This window comes from Herpailurus yagouaroundi, unplaced genomic scaffold, assembly GCF_014898765.1.
Source record: "Herpailurus yagouaroundi ecotype Mexico unplaced genomic scaffold, PumYag 100, whole genome shotgun sequence".
NCBI classification, from domain to species: Eukaryota; Metazoa; Chordata; class Mammalia; order Carnivora; family Felidae; genus Herpailurus; species Herpailurus yagouaroundi.
Genome location: NW_024412391.1, coordinates 78,893,598 through 78,907,672, shown reverse-complemented (window position 1 = coordinate 78,907,672; position 14,075 = coordinate 78,893,598). Strand labels below are relative to the sequence as shown.

Genomic DNA, 14,075 nt, shown 5'->3' with positions numbered 1-14,075 from the left:
TTACAAACTCAAATTTAAATTTTTAGAATGCAGATCAATGATTCCTAGAGTTCTTACACCTTTTATTTAAAAAAAATTTTTTTTTTTTAATGTTTATTTTTGAGAGAGGGAGATAGAGTGGGGGAGGGACTGAGAGAGAGGGAGACACAGAATCTGAAGCAGGCTCCAGCTCTGAGCTCTCAGCCCAAAGCTCAACGCGGGGCTCCAACCCACAAACCGCAAGATCGAGACCTGAGCTGAAGTTGGACGCTCAACAACCGAGCCACCCAGGCACCCCTATACCTTTTATCTTAATATCCTAATATCACCAGCTAGCCAGATCAGTCATATCCTTTTTAAAAGATGCAAGCAAAGGTAGGGGAACTCCATTTAGTCTTATATAAACCAGGCTCTGGGTAGCCATTTTATAAATTGATTTATTTAATCCTTACAGTAACCTGTGAGAAAGATAATAACCACCATTTTATAGTTTAAGAAACTGTGATTGTTTTTTCATTGTTAAGGTATTAATTCAGATATAGCCAACCTCAAAGCTAGCACTTTTTCCATTGTAGTTTACTATCTCAATTAGGCAGTTATTTTAAGTGATTTGAAGGTAGTCTAATATTGTGGTTGACATTAATTAAATGAAGAATAATCTTTAGAATGAAGATTTTTCTTTAGAATCTCTACAAATCTTTATAATGATAAATTTTGACAATATATGATGTGTATATTATGTGTTCCATGTTAATTTATGACAGGAAATTCAGAAATCTATTTCCCCCAAACCTGAGAGGAAGAACAAAAGCCATGATTGTTTTTCATTCTGATTTTTCATGGTATATTGTAACTTTAGAAATTGGACTATGGTTCATGGGGAAAAATTATAAAATGATTTTATTTATTTATTTATTTTAAAATGATTTTAAATATTTCCTTTGTTTTGTCTTTCAGATAAAATCAAAGACAAAATTAAAGAGAGAGATAAAGAGAGAGAGAAAAAGAAGCATAAAGTAATGAATGAGATCAAGAAAGAAAATGGAGAAATAAAGATTTTGCTGAAAAGTAAGTTTATATTTAGCGATGTAAGTTGTACTATATTATATTGCTCATTGTACTTTCAGACTTAGTGATTTAATGTTTGTTGCCAAATTTTGCTGAGAGCAAACTTTAATGGTTAGAATATGGAAAGTTATTGTAATAGTAGGGAGTTCTAATCCATAATGTTAGTAGTATATTTCTTCAGTATACTTTATGAAGAAGTAGTAAAGGTTGAGCTTCATCAAACTATTAGTTTCCTTAAATATAGGTTATTTAATTCTGTGTTTGCATTACTAGTATTTACCCATGTTTAGATCATCTAAAGACTAAAACAATTTTAGTACAAGAGGGATGGGTGGTAGAAGAAGTGATCTTAAAAATATTTGACAGTAATCATCATCTCAAAGTCTGGTATCATACAGGGATCATTTACTCTGAGCTGAATTAGAAGGTATACTCTTACTGTGTGTTGCTTGCATACCTAAAGAATATCCTGTTTTTGTTTCCTGCCTTTTCTCTGTTAATGTTTGTTTTCAGTTGCTGTTTATACATGGGGCTGGGTGGTTGAGTAATAATACTAATCCTATCAATAAATCTAAACCCTTTCAGGAAATATGTGGTAGAAGAGAAGTAAGAACAGTCTTAAATTCAGTCAGATAGCAAGAAGAATCCATGGCAATTTGGTTGCTAGACAGCTTACAAATTCATTTGCTGCCCCTGTTAAGTCGAGAATTTACGGATCAGAATACATTGACTTTGATTAATTTGATGTTGAACTCATGTGTTAATAAACCATTATATACATTAGGAAGAAAAGCTTATAGCATTGTATGTGTAATGAAGTAACTGGTTAATTTATATTATTTAAGATAAACAGAATATTAGATTCTGTATTTTCATTTCATTCTTTGTCATGTTTCCAGATGTTCTTGAGCTATTTTCTACTTGTCAGAACTTCATTTTTAATAAAATTCTTTTGACCTTGGAAGAAACAGTTCAGAGCTTAAGTTGATGGTTAGTTAATGTTCATGGTCCTTTTATTCTATTTCTTTTGACAGCGTGTGTTAGCTGTGTTGTCTAATTAGATTGCAAGCCTTTGAGGCGGGACTCAAATCTGACCACTCTAGTGCTAATGATTAATGCTTGAAGTGTTTACTTAACTTTACCCTGCTGGTTTAGTCAAATAGTCATTTTTTACTGGTTTAGTCAGATAGTCATTTTCTTATCCAATGGAATGTACAGTGATGGAAATTCCTGTCACTTGGGTGAATGTTGGATTCCTTACATACCATTCATATGAAATATGTGAATCTAGAGATTATATATGCAAACAAAATTTAAAATAGCCTAAGAAAATGGAGATTTTTCAGTAGTATGCAATAGTAACCTTGACTTTGAAGTACATGAAAAATTTAGGAAAAATTTTGAATTGAACTAAACTGAAACCTAGTAATGATAAAGGGGAAGAATGAGATAGTTTTAGAAATGAATCTTAGTGACCTCTGAGATGACCATGGGAAAATGTACTTAATTATAGAATGAAGGTAAATAATAATGTAATTACTGCTTTACAGGGTTGTGAAGATTAAATCAGGTAAAGTATGGTAGGAAGCGCCAACCATGGTTTCTGGCCCACAGATAATTCATTAAGTGGATATGAATCTTTTTTGTAAACATGTATGAAAGATTAACTCTTGTGATTGAAAAACAACAACAAAATTATCTCCTCCCTAGGTAAAATATAGATAATTAAGTGAATAAAACATGATTCATTTTGGAAATAGTGCCTGTCCCATTGTAAGCACCAAGTAAGTGTTAGCTTTTGTTATTATCCAGTGGAAACAATTTGCCCTGCTATTGCTGCCATCACCTGGAAAGCATTGGCACCCAGCTCAGAGCCCTTAGTGGAATCATAGCCAGGGAGAGGTGATGTCCTGGAGCAACAACAGAATCTGTTGGTGGGGACAGTGTGCTGGTATTTACTACTGTGTGCCCTTTGTGCCCTGTTTTCCTTTCAACGTTTCTTCTCTCTGTATTATTTTCTCCTGATAATGTTACAAAGTATGGCACACACAGGCATTGATTGTTTAATGACAGTGTTTGACATCTAAAATAGATCCTAACTCTTAACTCTGCACCAGTCTCATTTCCTCCAGGTTTTCATCAAAAACTGCATGAGATTGAGTATGACTAGATTATGTATATAAACACATAATTATATACATGCTAAAAAATTTTTATTAGTGCATAAATCTTGTAAATGTTTTTCACTGACAAAATAGGATTATTTGCTTTATGAGAAATAGTTTAAAGGAACAAATAAGCTGATTTAGCTTATCCTTTTATGTTTAACATCTACCACCTACTTTTTCTGAGCATACTTATATGTTTCAGCCATTTTTATGTTGTGAAAAGTTGTAAGAACAGAGGTGTTACGATTATAGTATTTTTGAGAGTGATATTTATCATTATAGCACATAAAAGAAGCTTGCTGGTGAGCAAGGGGAATGAGGGTTAAAAGAAGCCAATATCCAAGATTATTACTAGTATACCAAAGGTTACAGGTAGGTAATTCATGTCAGGAAGAGTGAAAATATTGCCATGCAAAACAAGCAAAGTCATTCCCCTAAGACCCAGAGGTTGAAAATAGCTAATTACTACTTTTTTTCTATGTATGATAATGAGTTATATATAAATATTAATTCCCATATTAGATACGAAATCAGATCCAATTTTTCTGGACAGCCCTTATTTTTTCTTTTGTTAACACTAATATACTAACTCTAGTGGTAGAAATTAATGCCAGTAGATTTGTGATTTTTTAAAGTTTTTGTTTAATTAGTTATTAACAATACATGCTGTTTCTGTATCTGTTTCGGTGTGTGTTTATTTCTGTATTTAAGTGAGGGTCTCTCCTCTCTGGCAGTGTGTGTGTGTGTGTGTGTGTGTGTGTGTGTGTGTGTGTGTGTACCTCTCTCTGATTGAATCTTTCTTTGGCTCTCGTTGCGTGTGTGTGTCTGTGGTGCTCTGTGTATGTGTGTGTGTCTGGGGTCCACTATATTCATGGATCTATGGATCTGTGGAGGGAAGGTCCCTTATCAATCCTATTCTTTTATACTTTTTGAGGGTTCAAATTGACAACCCTTTTTGTTATGGGTACGTATCACGATCCTTTAAAAAAAAGCATGCACGATCCTTTTAAAAAAAAGCATAGGTCTGATTTGTAGAATCACAGGATTTAGAGAAATGTTGCTTTAAATACTTTTGGTGTAAGAGAAGAACATTGATAATCAAAATGGTCTAATTTCCTTAAAGTATTTAAAGATTGTCTACCTATATGTCTACTGCATTTCACGTGTCTTTCTAACAAAGGAAATGAGTGACAGATTATATAAAACCTTAAAAATCTATCTAGTGAATGTAAAAATACATCTAGTGAATGCTAGTGCCTCAGTTTGTAAAGAATGCATGTTACCTGTGTCCATCAGAGGTCCCCAACACTACCCCCAGGTTTGATGATTTGCTGAGAGGACTCGTAGGACTCAGCATATAGATGTATTCATGGCTATGATTTACCGTAGTGGAGGATACAAAGTAAAATCAGTAGAGAGAAAAGGCACATGGGGTAATTAATGTCTGGAGGAAATCAGGCACAGGCTTCCAAGAGTCCTCTCCAAGTGGAATCACAGAGGATGCGCTTAATTCTTTGAACAAGGAATTGTGACAAACACATGTGAAATGTTGTTTATCAGAAAACTCAAGACTCGATGCTGAAGGTTTCTATTGGGGGTTGGTTACATAGGCATCTTTTGTCTAGCATGTACAATTCCAGGCTCCCAAAAGGAAAAAGGTGTCAACGTAAACCATATTGTTTGCATGGAAAGTTTAGATGCAGTGAGCCACTCTTACCAAGGAATTGTGGGGACATTCCCAAGGTACCAGTTTCTCAGATACCAGCCCAGGGTCACCCCTGTAAGCAGGCCTTTCTAAGACCAGCAGTCTCAGCCATGTTATGTTAAGTCTCTTCTGCATACTGTGCTCGCTTTAGTGTTTAATTACAGAGTACTTTGTCTTGGGAATTTAATTCCTTGTTGCTCATTATAAGACTCTCTCAACTGATTTCTTATTATTTTGCATTTTTCAGTTTCTGACCATTTAATACTGTTACTACTTTCATTCATCCTTGTGAATAGAAAATAGACTGTTGTGCCTAATTCATTTCAAAGTAACATGTGATTCTAATGGCTGGATATTTTCTATTTTACTTTTTAAACATGTGTTAGGTATAAATGTAATAGGATATGAAGCTTATATTTTCATTGAAATGAAATTCTTTATTTTGGCAGCCCATTTAATTTGTGCAACTTTATATATATTTTCCATTTAGTTACTGTACTTAGGCCTTTTAAACTTTAAGTTCTGTTTTTGGAGCTCGCTTCAGCAGCATATAATACTAAGTTCTGTTTTTTTGTTTTTTGTTTTTTTTTAAGTGGGTTCCACACACAATGTGGAGCCCAACTCAGGGCTCGAACTCAGGACCCTGAGATCAAGACGTGAGCTGAGAGCAGGAGTCAAACACTTACTGACTGAAACCACGCAGACTCCCCTTAAGTTATAATTTTTTAATTCACTGCTTTTTTTCCTTGATGCATTTGGATTTTGCTTACATATATATACCTATTTTATCTTTTCATGCTGATTAACTCCCTGTTTAAATTTTTTCATTATTAACTTTGTTCATAAATATTAAATTAAATCTAATGTTTTGATAGTTCATTCCTAGGTAGCAAGTATGAGTTTATTAATATATTCATTTATTTACGTGTAGACATTAGAGAATTAACACTTTGCATTTTATGGCTCTACAAACCTATGTAATCAGTAATGTTGAAAGATTTTTATTTTTGCTTTACATAATTATACCAATTTGGTCTTCATTGTATATTTATAAATTTTTAGAAGTAATGAATTTTTACAAGTTAACATTAAATTTCCCTTTTTTAGAATTGCTATTAAGAGAATTTTTATGTTTGTTGTTTCCAAGATTAGGATTTAGTGGTATTTATATTGTGGAAAACTTTGGCTGAAGGAGGGACAAGGAAAAAACCCACAGACCTCAGTTAGTTTATTGGTGAGAGAAATCTCTTCATTTATGGATTTATTAAATGTTCATCTGCAGCAATGTATTAAATGTCATGAGGAATACAATGCCTGGCTAGGGGGGAAAGTATCACTTAACTCTTTCTTATAATTCATATAAAAGTTACTTGTTTCGCTCATATAGTATGTGGAAGGACGTGATATACAGGTATCCTATGAGTGAAAAAAATAACTATATGAATTTATTTTTTTTATTTTTTTATTTTTTTTTTAACGTTTATTTATTTTTGAGACAGAGACAGACAGAGCATGAACGGGGGAGGGTCAGAGAGAGAGGGAGACACAGAACCCGAAACAGGCTCCAGGCTCCGTGCGGTCAGCACAGAGCCCAACGCGGGGCTCGAACTCACGGACCGCGAGATCGTGACCTGAGCCGAAGTCGGCCACTCAACCGACTGAGCCACCCAGGCGCCCCTATATGAATTTATTTATTTTAAAGTTTTTATTTATTTTGAGGGAGAGAGAGAACTGAGGAGGGGCAGAGAGAGAGAATCCCAAGCAGGCTCCACGCTGTCCGTGCAGAGCCTGATGTGGCTCTTGAACTCATGAGCCGTAAAGATCATGACCTGAACTGACACCAAGAGTCAGGCAGAGAGAGCCAGGAACCTGAGCCACCCAAGTGCCCCTATATGAATTTAGAATGAAGTGATTCCAACTAGAGAGGGAAAGCAAAATGAAGAAAATGACATGAGTTGTCTTTAAAGAATGGTAAGAAAGAGGTCAGATGTGCTGGGTAGGAAAAGGGTATTTTCAGAAGAGGAGATGTCTTTGCAAGTAGTAGAAAGACAACACAGGCTAAGTGTTTTATTAGAAATTGTAAGGAGTACACATTGACTAGAGAATGAAGTACTTGAGAGCATTGTCTGGTTTTTTTTGTTTTTGTTTTTTGTTTTTTATTTTGAGACATAGTACATGCTTGCGAGCAAGCCGGGAAGGGGCAGAGAGACAAAGAGAGAGAAAATCCCAAGCAGGCTTCACGCACAGAGCCCAAGACAGGGCTTGATCTTACAAACTGTGAGAGTGATCATGAGCTGAGCTAGAACCAAGAGTCGTACACTTAACCAACTGAGCTGTCCAGTTGTCCTGAGAGCATTGTCTTTGGATTCCATATTGAGGAGGTTGTATTTTATTTGGTAGGCATTGAGAACCCTTCAAAGCAGTTTACTTAAAGGGTAAATATCCAACAATATATAAAATTTATAGAAAGGTTAATATGACTCCACCATTCAGGATGAAAGACAGTCATGAGGCTTTTAAACTAAAAATTAGCAAGGAAGTAATGTCAAAGAAGCAAAAAATCAAGGATGAACTGGATAATTCTGTTAAAGCTTGGAGAGATCAGGAAGAATGAATTGAGAGAATATCATTGGATTTAGTATTTGAACATTCTGGGAAAGTAAATTTGAGTAGACTGAAGCAGACTTAGAATTTAAGGGATAAGAATAAGGTAATAAATGGAAGGACCTCAGCATAGATGGTTGCTTTGAGAAGTTTGATCAAAAGAAGAGGATAGGGAACTATTTTTGTAAGGGTTTTTGGAGTTGGTGGGAGGGACTTATTTTTGAAAAGTAGGCAGGACATCTCACTCACTGGAGACAGAAAGGAATAAAAGCCATATGTGCATATGGAAAAATTTAGGTAAGGAAACAGATTGGGAAGGTTTAATTTATAACAGGTTGTCTATAAAAGTGAAATAACAGGTAGAAACAGTGAATGCTTTTTCTTCTTAACTCTTAGCATATGGCTTTCTCATACTATCTTAGGAAGCATAGTATGTTTTTTAAGTTTATTTATTTTTGAGAGAAAGAAAAGAGCACAAATGAGGGAGGGGCAGAGAGAGAGGGCTCAGTGTAGAGCCTGCCACGGGGCTCAATCTCAGGACTGTGAGATCATGACCTAAGCATATATAAAGAGTCTGGCACTTAACCTATTGGGCCACCCAGATGCCCCAGCATAATACTTTATTGTGAAGATGTTTGCTTTCTCCTATTTTTCTTGCTGTACAGAAATAAATATATTGATAAAATTACACATTTATATGTACACTTAGTCTATAGCTGTATAGCCTCTGTGCATTACTCTTGTATTTTTTGGAGTTCTAAATTTCTGGACTCAGAATCTACCTGACTTTAGTTACAGAAGCTTATTAATGTATATGGTTATAATCCCTAAATGTTTTACTTTTTTATTCATCTCTTTACTAGTACATGGGTATCATTTATGCTTATAGGACATGTGAAATTATTCTAATTTTGTCATCTCCTTTATGCTGCCTTATTGGGTCTTCATTGGGGACTTTGCAAAATCTAGTGGACCTCTAAAATAGTCCATTTTAGATGCAAGAATAGTAAGGAGGAAATATGGTAAAAAGCTAAGGAATTGCTGTGTTTGTTGCTGCTCATACAATGCAAATAGTTCTCTCCCTTTGTGATTTATAAGTCTTTTGACTACATGCAATTTTTAAATAACTTAGATGCATTAAAATGATGATATGTGTCAGTGGGAAACATCTGACTGATCTCTGTTCAATTTCCTATTTCTGATTTTTTACATTTAAATTTGAAGATTAAGGTTTCTAAAATATCCATTCATTACTTCAGTAAACAGTGATTGAACGTCTGCTACATGTCAGAATGGTACCATGCGCGATAGGTACAAATTTGTCGTAGGCCTTCGTGTGTGTGTGTGTGTGTGTGTGTGTGTGTGTGTGTGTGTGTGTGTAGAGAGGGAAGGAGATTGACTAAATTATGTTTATCAATATTGTGTAAAACAAGTCCCAGATACAAACTTAAATCTGAGTAAACTTTGCTTATTTATTGTACAATAGTTCCTTAAGTATGATTTTTAAGTAACTAAAATATGGAGTTAAAAAATTTTTTTTTCTCAACAGGTGGGAAGGAGAAACCAAAAACAAATGCAGAAGACTTACAAATTAAAAAAGTAAAGAAGAAAAAGAAAAAGAAACACAAAGAGAATGAAAAACGGAAGCGTCCAAAAATGTATAGCAAATCTATTCAAACCATCTGCTCAGGATTGCTATCTGATGTTGAAGATCAAGAAGCCAAAGGCATCCTAAATGATAATGTAAAGGATTACAGTGGAAAGAATTTGGATACCAAGAACTATGATTCCAAAATTCCAGAGAACAGTGAGTTTCCATTTGTCTCATTAAAGGAGCCACGGGTTCAGAATAACCTCAAAAGGTTGGACACGTTGGAGTTCAAACAGCTCATTCATATTGAGCACCAGCCTAATGGAGGCGCATCTGTTATCCACGCCTACAGTAATGAACTCTCCCACCTGTCTCCTGTGGAGATGGAGAGGTTTGCAGAAGAGTTTGTGGGTCTAGTGTTCAGTGAAAATGAAAACTCTGCAGCTTTCTATGTAATGGGTATTGTTCATGGGGCAGCTACTTATTTACCTGACTTTTTAGACTACTTTTCATTTAATTTTCCCAATTCACCAGTGAAAATGGAGATATTAGGAAAGAAGGATATAGAGACAACGACTATGTCCAATTTTCATGCTCAGGTAAGAGGTTTTTAGGTTTTGGGTTTTTTTTAACTTTTAGTTACATGTTTTAAACAAATTTCTGTTTTTTATTTTGCTGTGGGTTTGAAATAAAAAGGTAAGACTATAATGACAACTTTTGGGAATATTAAGAATAAATTACTGTCCTGATGTGAACATAAGAGTTTAAATTTCAGATTCTAGGGTGCCTGGGCGACTTAGTTGAGTGTCTCACTCTTGATTCCATCATTGGTCATGATCCCAGGGTTGGGGGATTGAGTCCTGTGTCAGACTCTGTGCTGAGCATGGAGCCTGCTTAAGATTCTCTCCCTCCCCCTCTGCCTCTCCTCCCCTTCCATGCTCTCTCTCTCTCAAAAAAAAAAAAAATAAGTAATATAAAAAAATAAATTTCAGATTCTACTTAATCTCTTTTTTCTTAGAGATAATGAAATAAGATTCTGTTTTCCTTTTTTGCAAGGATTTATCTTGGAAATGAAAGAAATGTGATGGATGTAGCCATGTATTTTCCAGCCCCTACAGCAGTACTCTTACCTAAAGATCACTTAAAATTATCTTGTTTTCTATCTTAAAAGTACTTACCAGTGGATCCTTCACATAGTAGGTGCTGAGTAAATGTTGGCTATTAAATATATTTTCATACAAAGGAATCCGTTAATTCTGCAATTATGTGAGAAGGTTAGTGTATCAGTGCATTTATTGAGCTAATTTCCTTTTCCTGCCCTTCTCTATGGTATAGAATGTACATTATTTTAGAAAGCAGAGGCAAAATCAAATCCACTGGCTCTTGAAAGTGAATGTGGGCTCATCTAAAAGGTCATTGCCAGGGTGCCTGGGTGGCTCAGTTAGGTGAGCATCTGACTCTTGATTTCGGCTCAGGTTATGATCTCATGGTTCGTGGGATCAAGCCCCACATTGGGCTGTATGCTGACAGTGAGGAGCCTGCTTGGGATTCTCTCTCCTTCCCTCTCTCTCTCCCCTCCCCTGCTCACTCTGTGTGTGTGTCTCTCTCTCTCTCTCTCTCTCTCTCTCTCTCTCAATAAATAAATAAATAAATAAATAAACAAACAAACATTAAAAAAAATAATAAAAGGCCATTGCCATTTGCACCCACTCTCAGATCAGGGACTGCTTGCTTAGGCCAGGAGATCAGCCAACTTTTCATATTTATGGGTGCTAAAGTTCCCAGTTTTCTAAGTAATAATTGACATTATGCTAGTTTGGAAAGAAGGAAAAAAGTGAAAAAAGTCCCAAAGAGATCTTAGTGATCATGTATTGCAACCTTTCTCACCTTACAGATAAGCAAACAAACATAGATAGGAGTAATTTACTATTTTAAGTTTGGTAGCAGTGTCAGGAGTAGAACACAATCTCCTCAATCTTCATCCAGAACTGTTTTACTTATTCTGAGTATATTTCTTTTTGTGATATGTGTTTAAGTTACAGTCTCTACCTTAAGTGATAGTCTGTACGTCCAGTCATATCCACATGTCCAAGCCCCATTCCCCCACTGTATGTTTGGTATATATTCTGTAATATACTATTGTCTGGAAAATACAGTAGTACTTAAAGTTTTAATGTGCCTGTGGGAAGATACTCCTTAATGTAACATGTTTGAGAATCGGAATGTAAATATTCTTTTAGAGCTGAAGGGGAACTATAGAGCATCTATTATTAGCACTGTCATTTTATAGAATTCTAGAATGGTTAGTAACTTGTCTGAGATTACACCTCTGTCTCGTGGTGGAACTAGTGATAGTATCTATTAGTATCTAGTAATAGTGTCTACTATTTAGTCAATAAATAGTTCTGTGCCAAGAACTGCTCTAAACACAAATGTAATAACTCATTTAAGCCTTATTACAATCTAATTTTAGAAATAGGGAGAGAAGAAATAACTTGCCCATAGTCCTTTGGTACTAGATCATTCACTTGTCATTTATTATACGTCTAAGTGCTAGGTTTTATGCTCGGCCTCTTGACTTCCAATCCCACTTATTTTCATTATATCACAAACTTTCTTGCTGCCATGCTATGCAAGTTTATTTCAGTAATCTTTCAAATGTCATAATACATTTGCTTTTCAAATAGCTCTCAAATACATTTTCTTTCAAATTAGGAATTTTTTATTAAACAAGAATTTTCATGTTACTGTGTAATAAGTGCTTTTGTTATGAATTAAAATGAGATACTGGGACTCATTAATTGTGCCACTGGGTGGCCAGGTTGTGTGTTGCGGGTACCTGAAGAGCCACCTACCATTCATTACCTATCCAGGTTTTGGTATAATACATGTTACATAGAGGAAACGCTAGGCAGATGCTAGAGTTCTTGGTTACCAGCTGTGGCTCTCGCCCCTATATGATCTGTCAGCTGCAAGGACAGGTTTTACCTCTTTAGCTTTATAGTTACTGGCAGGAAGCTGCCTATGCAAGGTCCATGTTTCACTGCCCCAAGATCCTCCAGATTGAGTCATTCCTGTGGTGGGGGGAAGAATATCCAGCAAAGAGCTACTTTGAACTGCTCATTTGGTATTTCTTGTTTTTTTAAGAACGAGGTATCTGAGGAGCGCCTGGGTGGCCCAGTTTTGGTTAAATGTCTGACTTCAGCTCAGGTTATGATTTCATGGTCCATGGTTTGAACCCTGCATCAGGCTCTGTGCTGACAGCTTGGAACCTGGACCCTGCTTCATATTCTGTGTCGTCTTCTCTCTCTGCCCGTCCCAGGCTCATGCTCTGTCTCTCTCTCTCACTCAAAAATAAATAAAAACATTATAAAAACAACAAAATGAGGAAACCAAGGAAGAAGTTGTTTGCTGCCGACTGGGGCAGGTAGCCTTGTGTTTGTTCTTAGGCGCTAGCTATCTGAAACTGAACGGAATCCAAAAAAGAGCAAATAGGAGAGAAATGAGTATACTTTTTGTAGCTTATTTTTATTTCTGGTTTCTTGATTCTTCCCAGTAAACCCCCATCTCTTAACCTAATTTGTGGTATCCCTCCAGGAAATTATTTAACCATTTGTATAGGTTTTTATTTGGGAAAATGCTTTATGAATTACAGAGACTAAGTTATAAACATGTATTTAGAGCTAAACCAGTTTGTAACTTGAGCCTTTTCTTGTCCTGAATGTGAGAACCTCTCTTCAAAATTTAATTTGTAGTGATATCTTACAGTCATTGTAGTGAGTTGTGACTGGGTTAGTGTGAATAGCTGGTTGAACTCTGATGTGGGGTGGATGGAAAGAGAAGGGGTCTAGTCAGGATCTTGCCGTTTACCCACTGTGACACTAGCCTGCTACTTCAGCTCTTTGTCTCCGATTTCTCACCTACAAAATAAGGATAATATTACTTAATTCACAAGGCTGTTGTTAGCAATATTTCATAGACTACTAACAGGTTATACAAAGAGAGTTGTTATAGTGACTTAGTGCAATATTAAAATTTTCCATTTTGTTGAATAGGTGACAACTGACTTCTGAGTGAGGATTCTTAAAAGTGTGTTAATTTATGGTAGGGAGTTCAGCAAGTACTGAAGGTCAAAAATTACCACAAATGCTTTATATACAAATAAGGAGTTCACTGAATTATGATATATGCACACAATGGGATATTATTGAACCATAAAAAGGAATGAAATACAGATACTGTTACATAGTGTGGGTGAACCTTTAAAACCTCATGCTGAGTGAAAGAAGCCAGTCACAAAAGGTCACATATTGTATCACTTCACTTACATGAAATACCCAGAATAGGTAAATCTATAGAAATAGCAGATTGGTAGCTGCCAAGACCTGGGGGAAAGGGAAAATTGGGAGTAACTGCTTAATGGACATGAGGTTTTCTTTCTTCCTCCCTCTCTTTCTCTTTCTCTCTCTTTCTTTCTTGCCTTTCCTTTATTGAGATTTTCAAAACTTTTTTTCTTAACTTTAATTTTTTTTTTTTTTAAGTAATCTCTGTGCCCAGTATGGGGCTTGAACTCACAACTCCAAGATCAAGAGTCACATGTTCCACTGACTGAACCAGCCAGGCACCCCTTTTATTGAGAATTTTAATTGCAATAATTGAGGTAGAACATTATGTTAGTTTTAGTATATAACTTAACGATTCAATATCTGTATATATTGCAAAATGATGACCACAATAAATTAACAACCATCACACATAGTTGCATATTTTTTTCTTGTGATGAGTGCTTTTAAGCTTTATTCTCTTAGCAACTTTTAAACATAAAATACAGTATTATTAATTACAGTCACCATGCTGAACATTGCATGCCGGTGACTTACTACTTATCTTATAATTGGCTTGCACCTTTTGACCACCTTCACCCTCTCTTACCCCCTCCCACCCCACTTCTGACAACCAC

The 14,075-nt window shown here is 35.6% G+C and overlaps 1 protein-coding gene and 1 long non-coding RNA gene across 2 annotated transcripts in view; one reads left to right on the top strand and one right to left on the bottom strand.

Moving 5' to 3' along the window:
* RSBN1L (round spermatid basic protein 1 like) overlaps positions 1-14,075 on the top strand; it is a 67,949-nt gene that overhangs the window by 31,682 nt on the left and 22,192 nt on the right. Inside the window, exons 2-3 of the mRNA XM_040472835.1 lie at positions 937-1,047; positions 9,074-9,714. Coding sequence (XP_040328769.1) covers positions 937-1,047; positions 9,074-9,714 — 752 coding nt within the window. The remainder of the gene's footprint in view (positions 1-936; positions 1,048-9,073; positions 9,715-14,075) is intronic.
* On the bottom strand, positions 12,625-13,502 carry LOC121028825 (uncharacterized). The gene is made up of 2 exons (XR_005789453.1): positions 13,444-13,502; positions 12,625-13,035 (listed from the first exon to the last, which is right to left on the bottom strand). It is a non-coding gene; the product is annotated as an uncharacterized LOC121028825 (long non-coding RNA).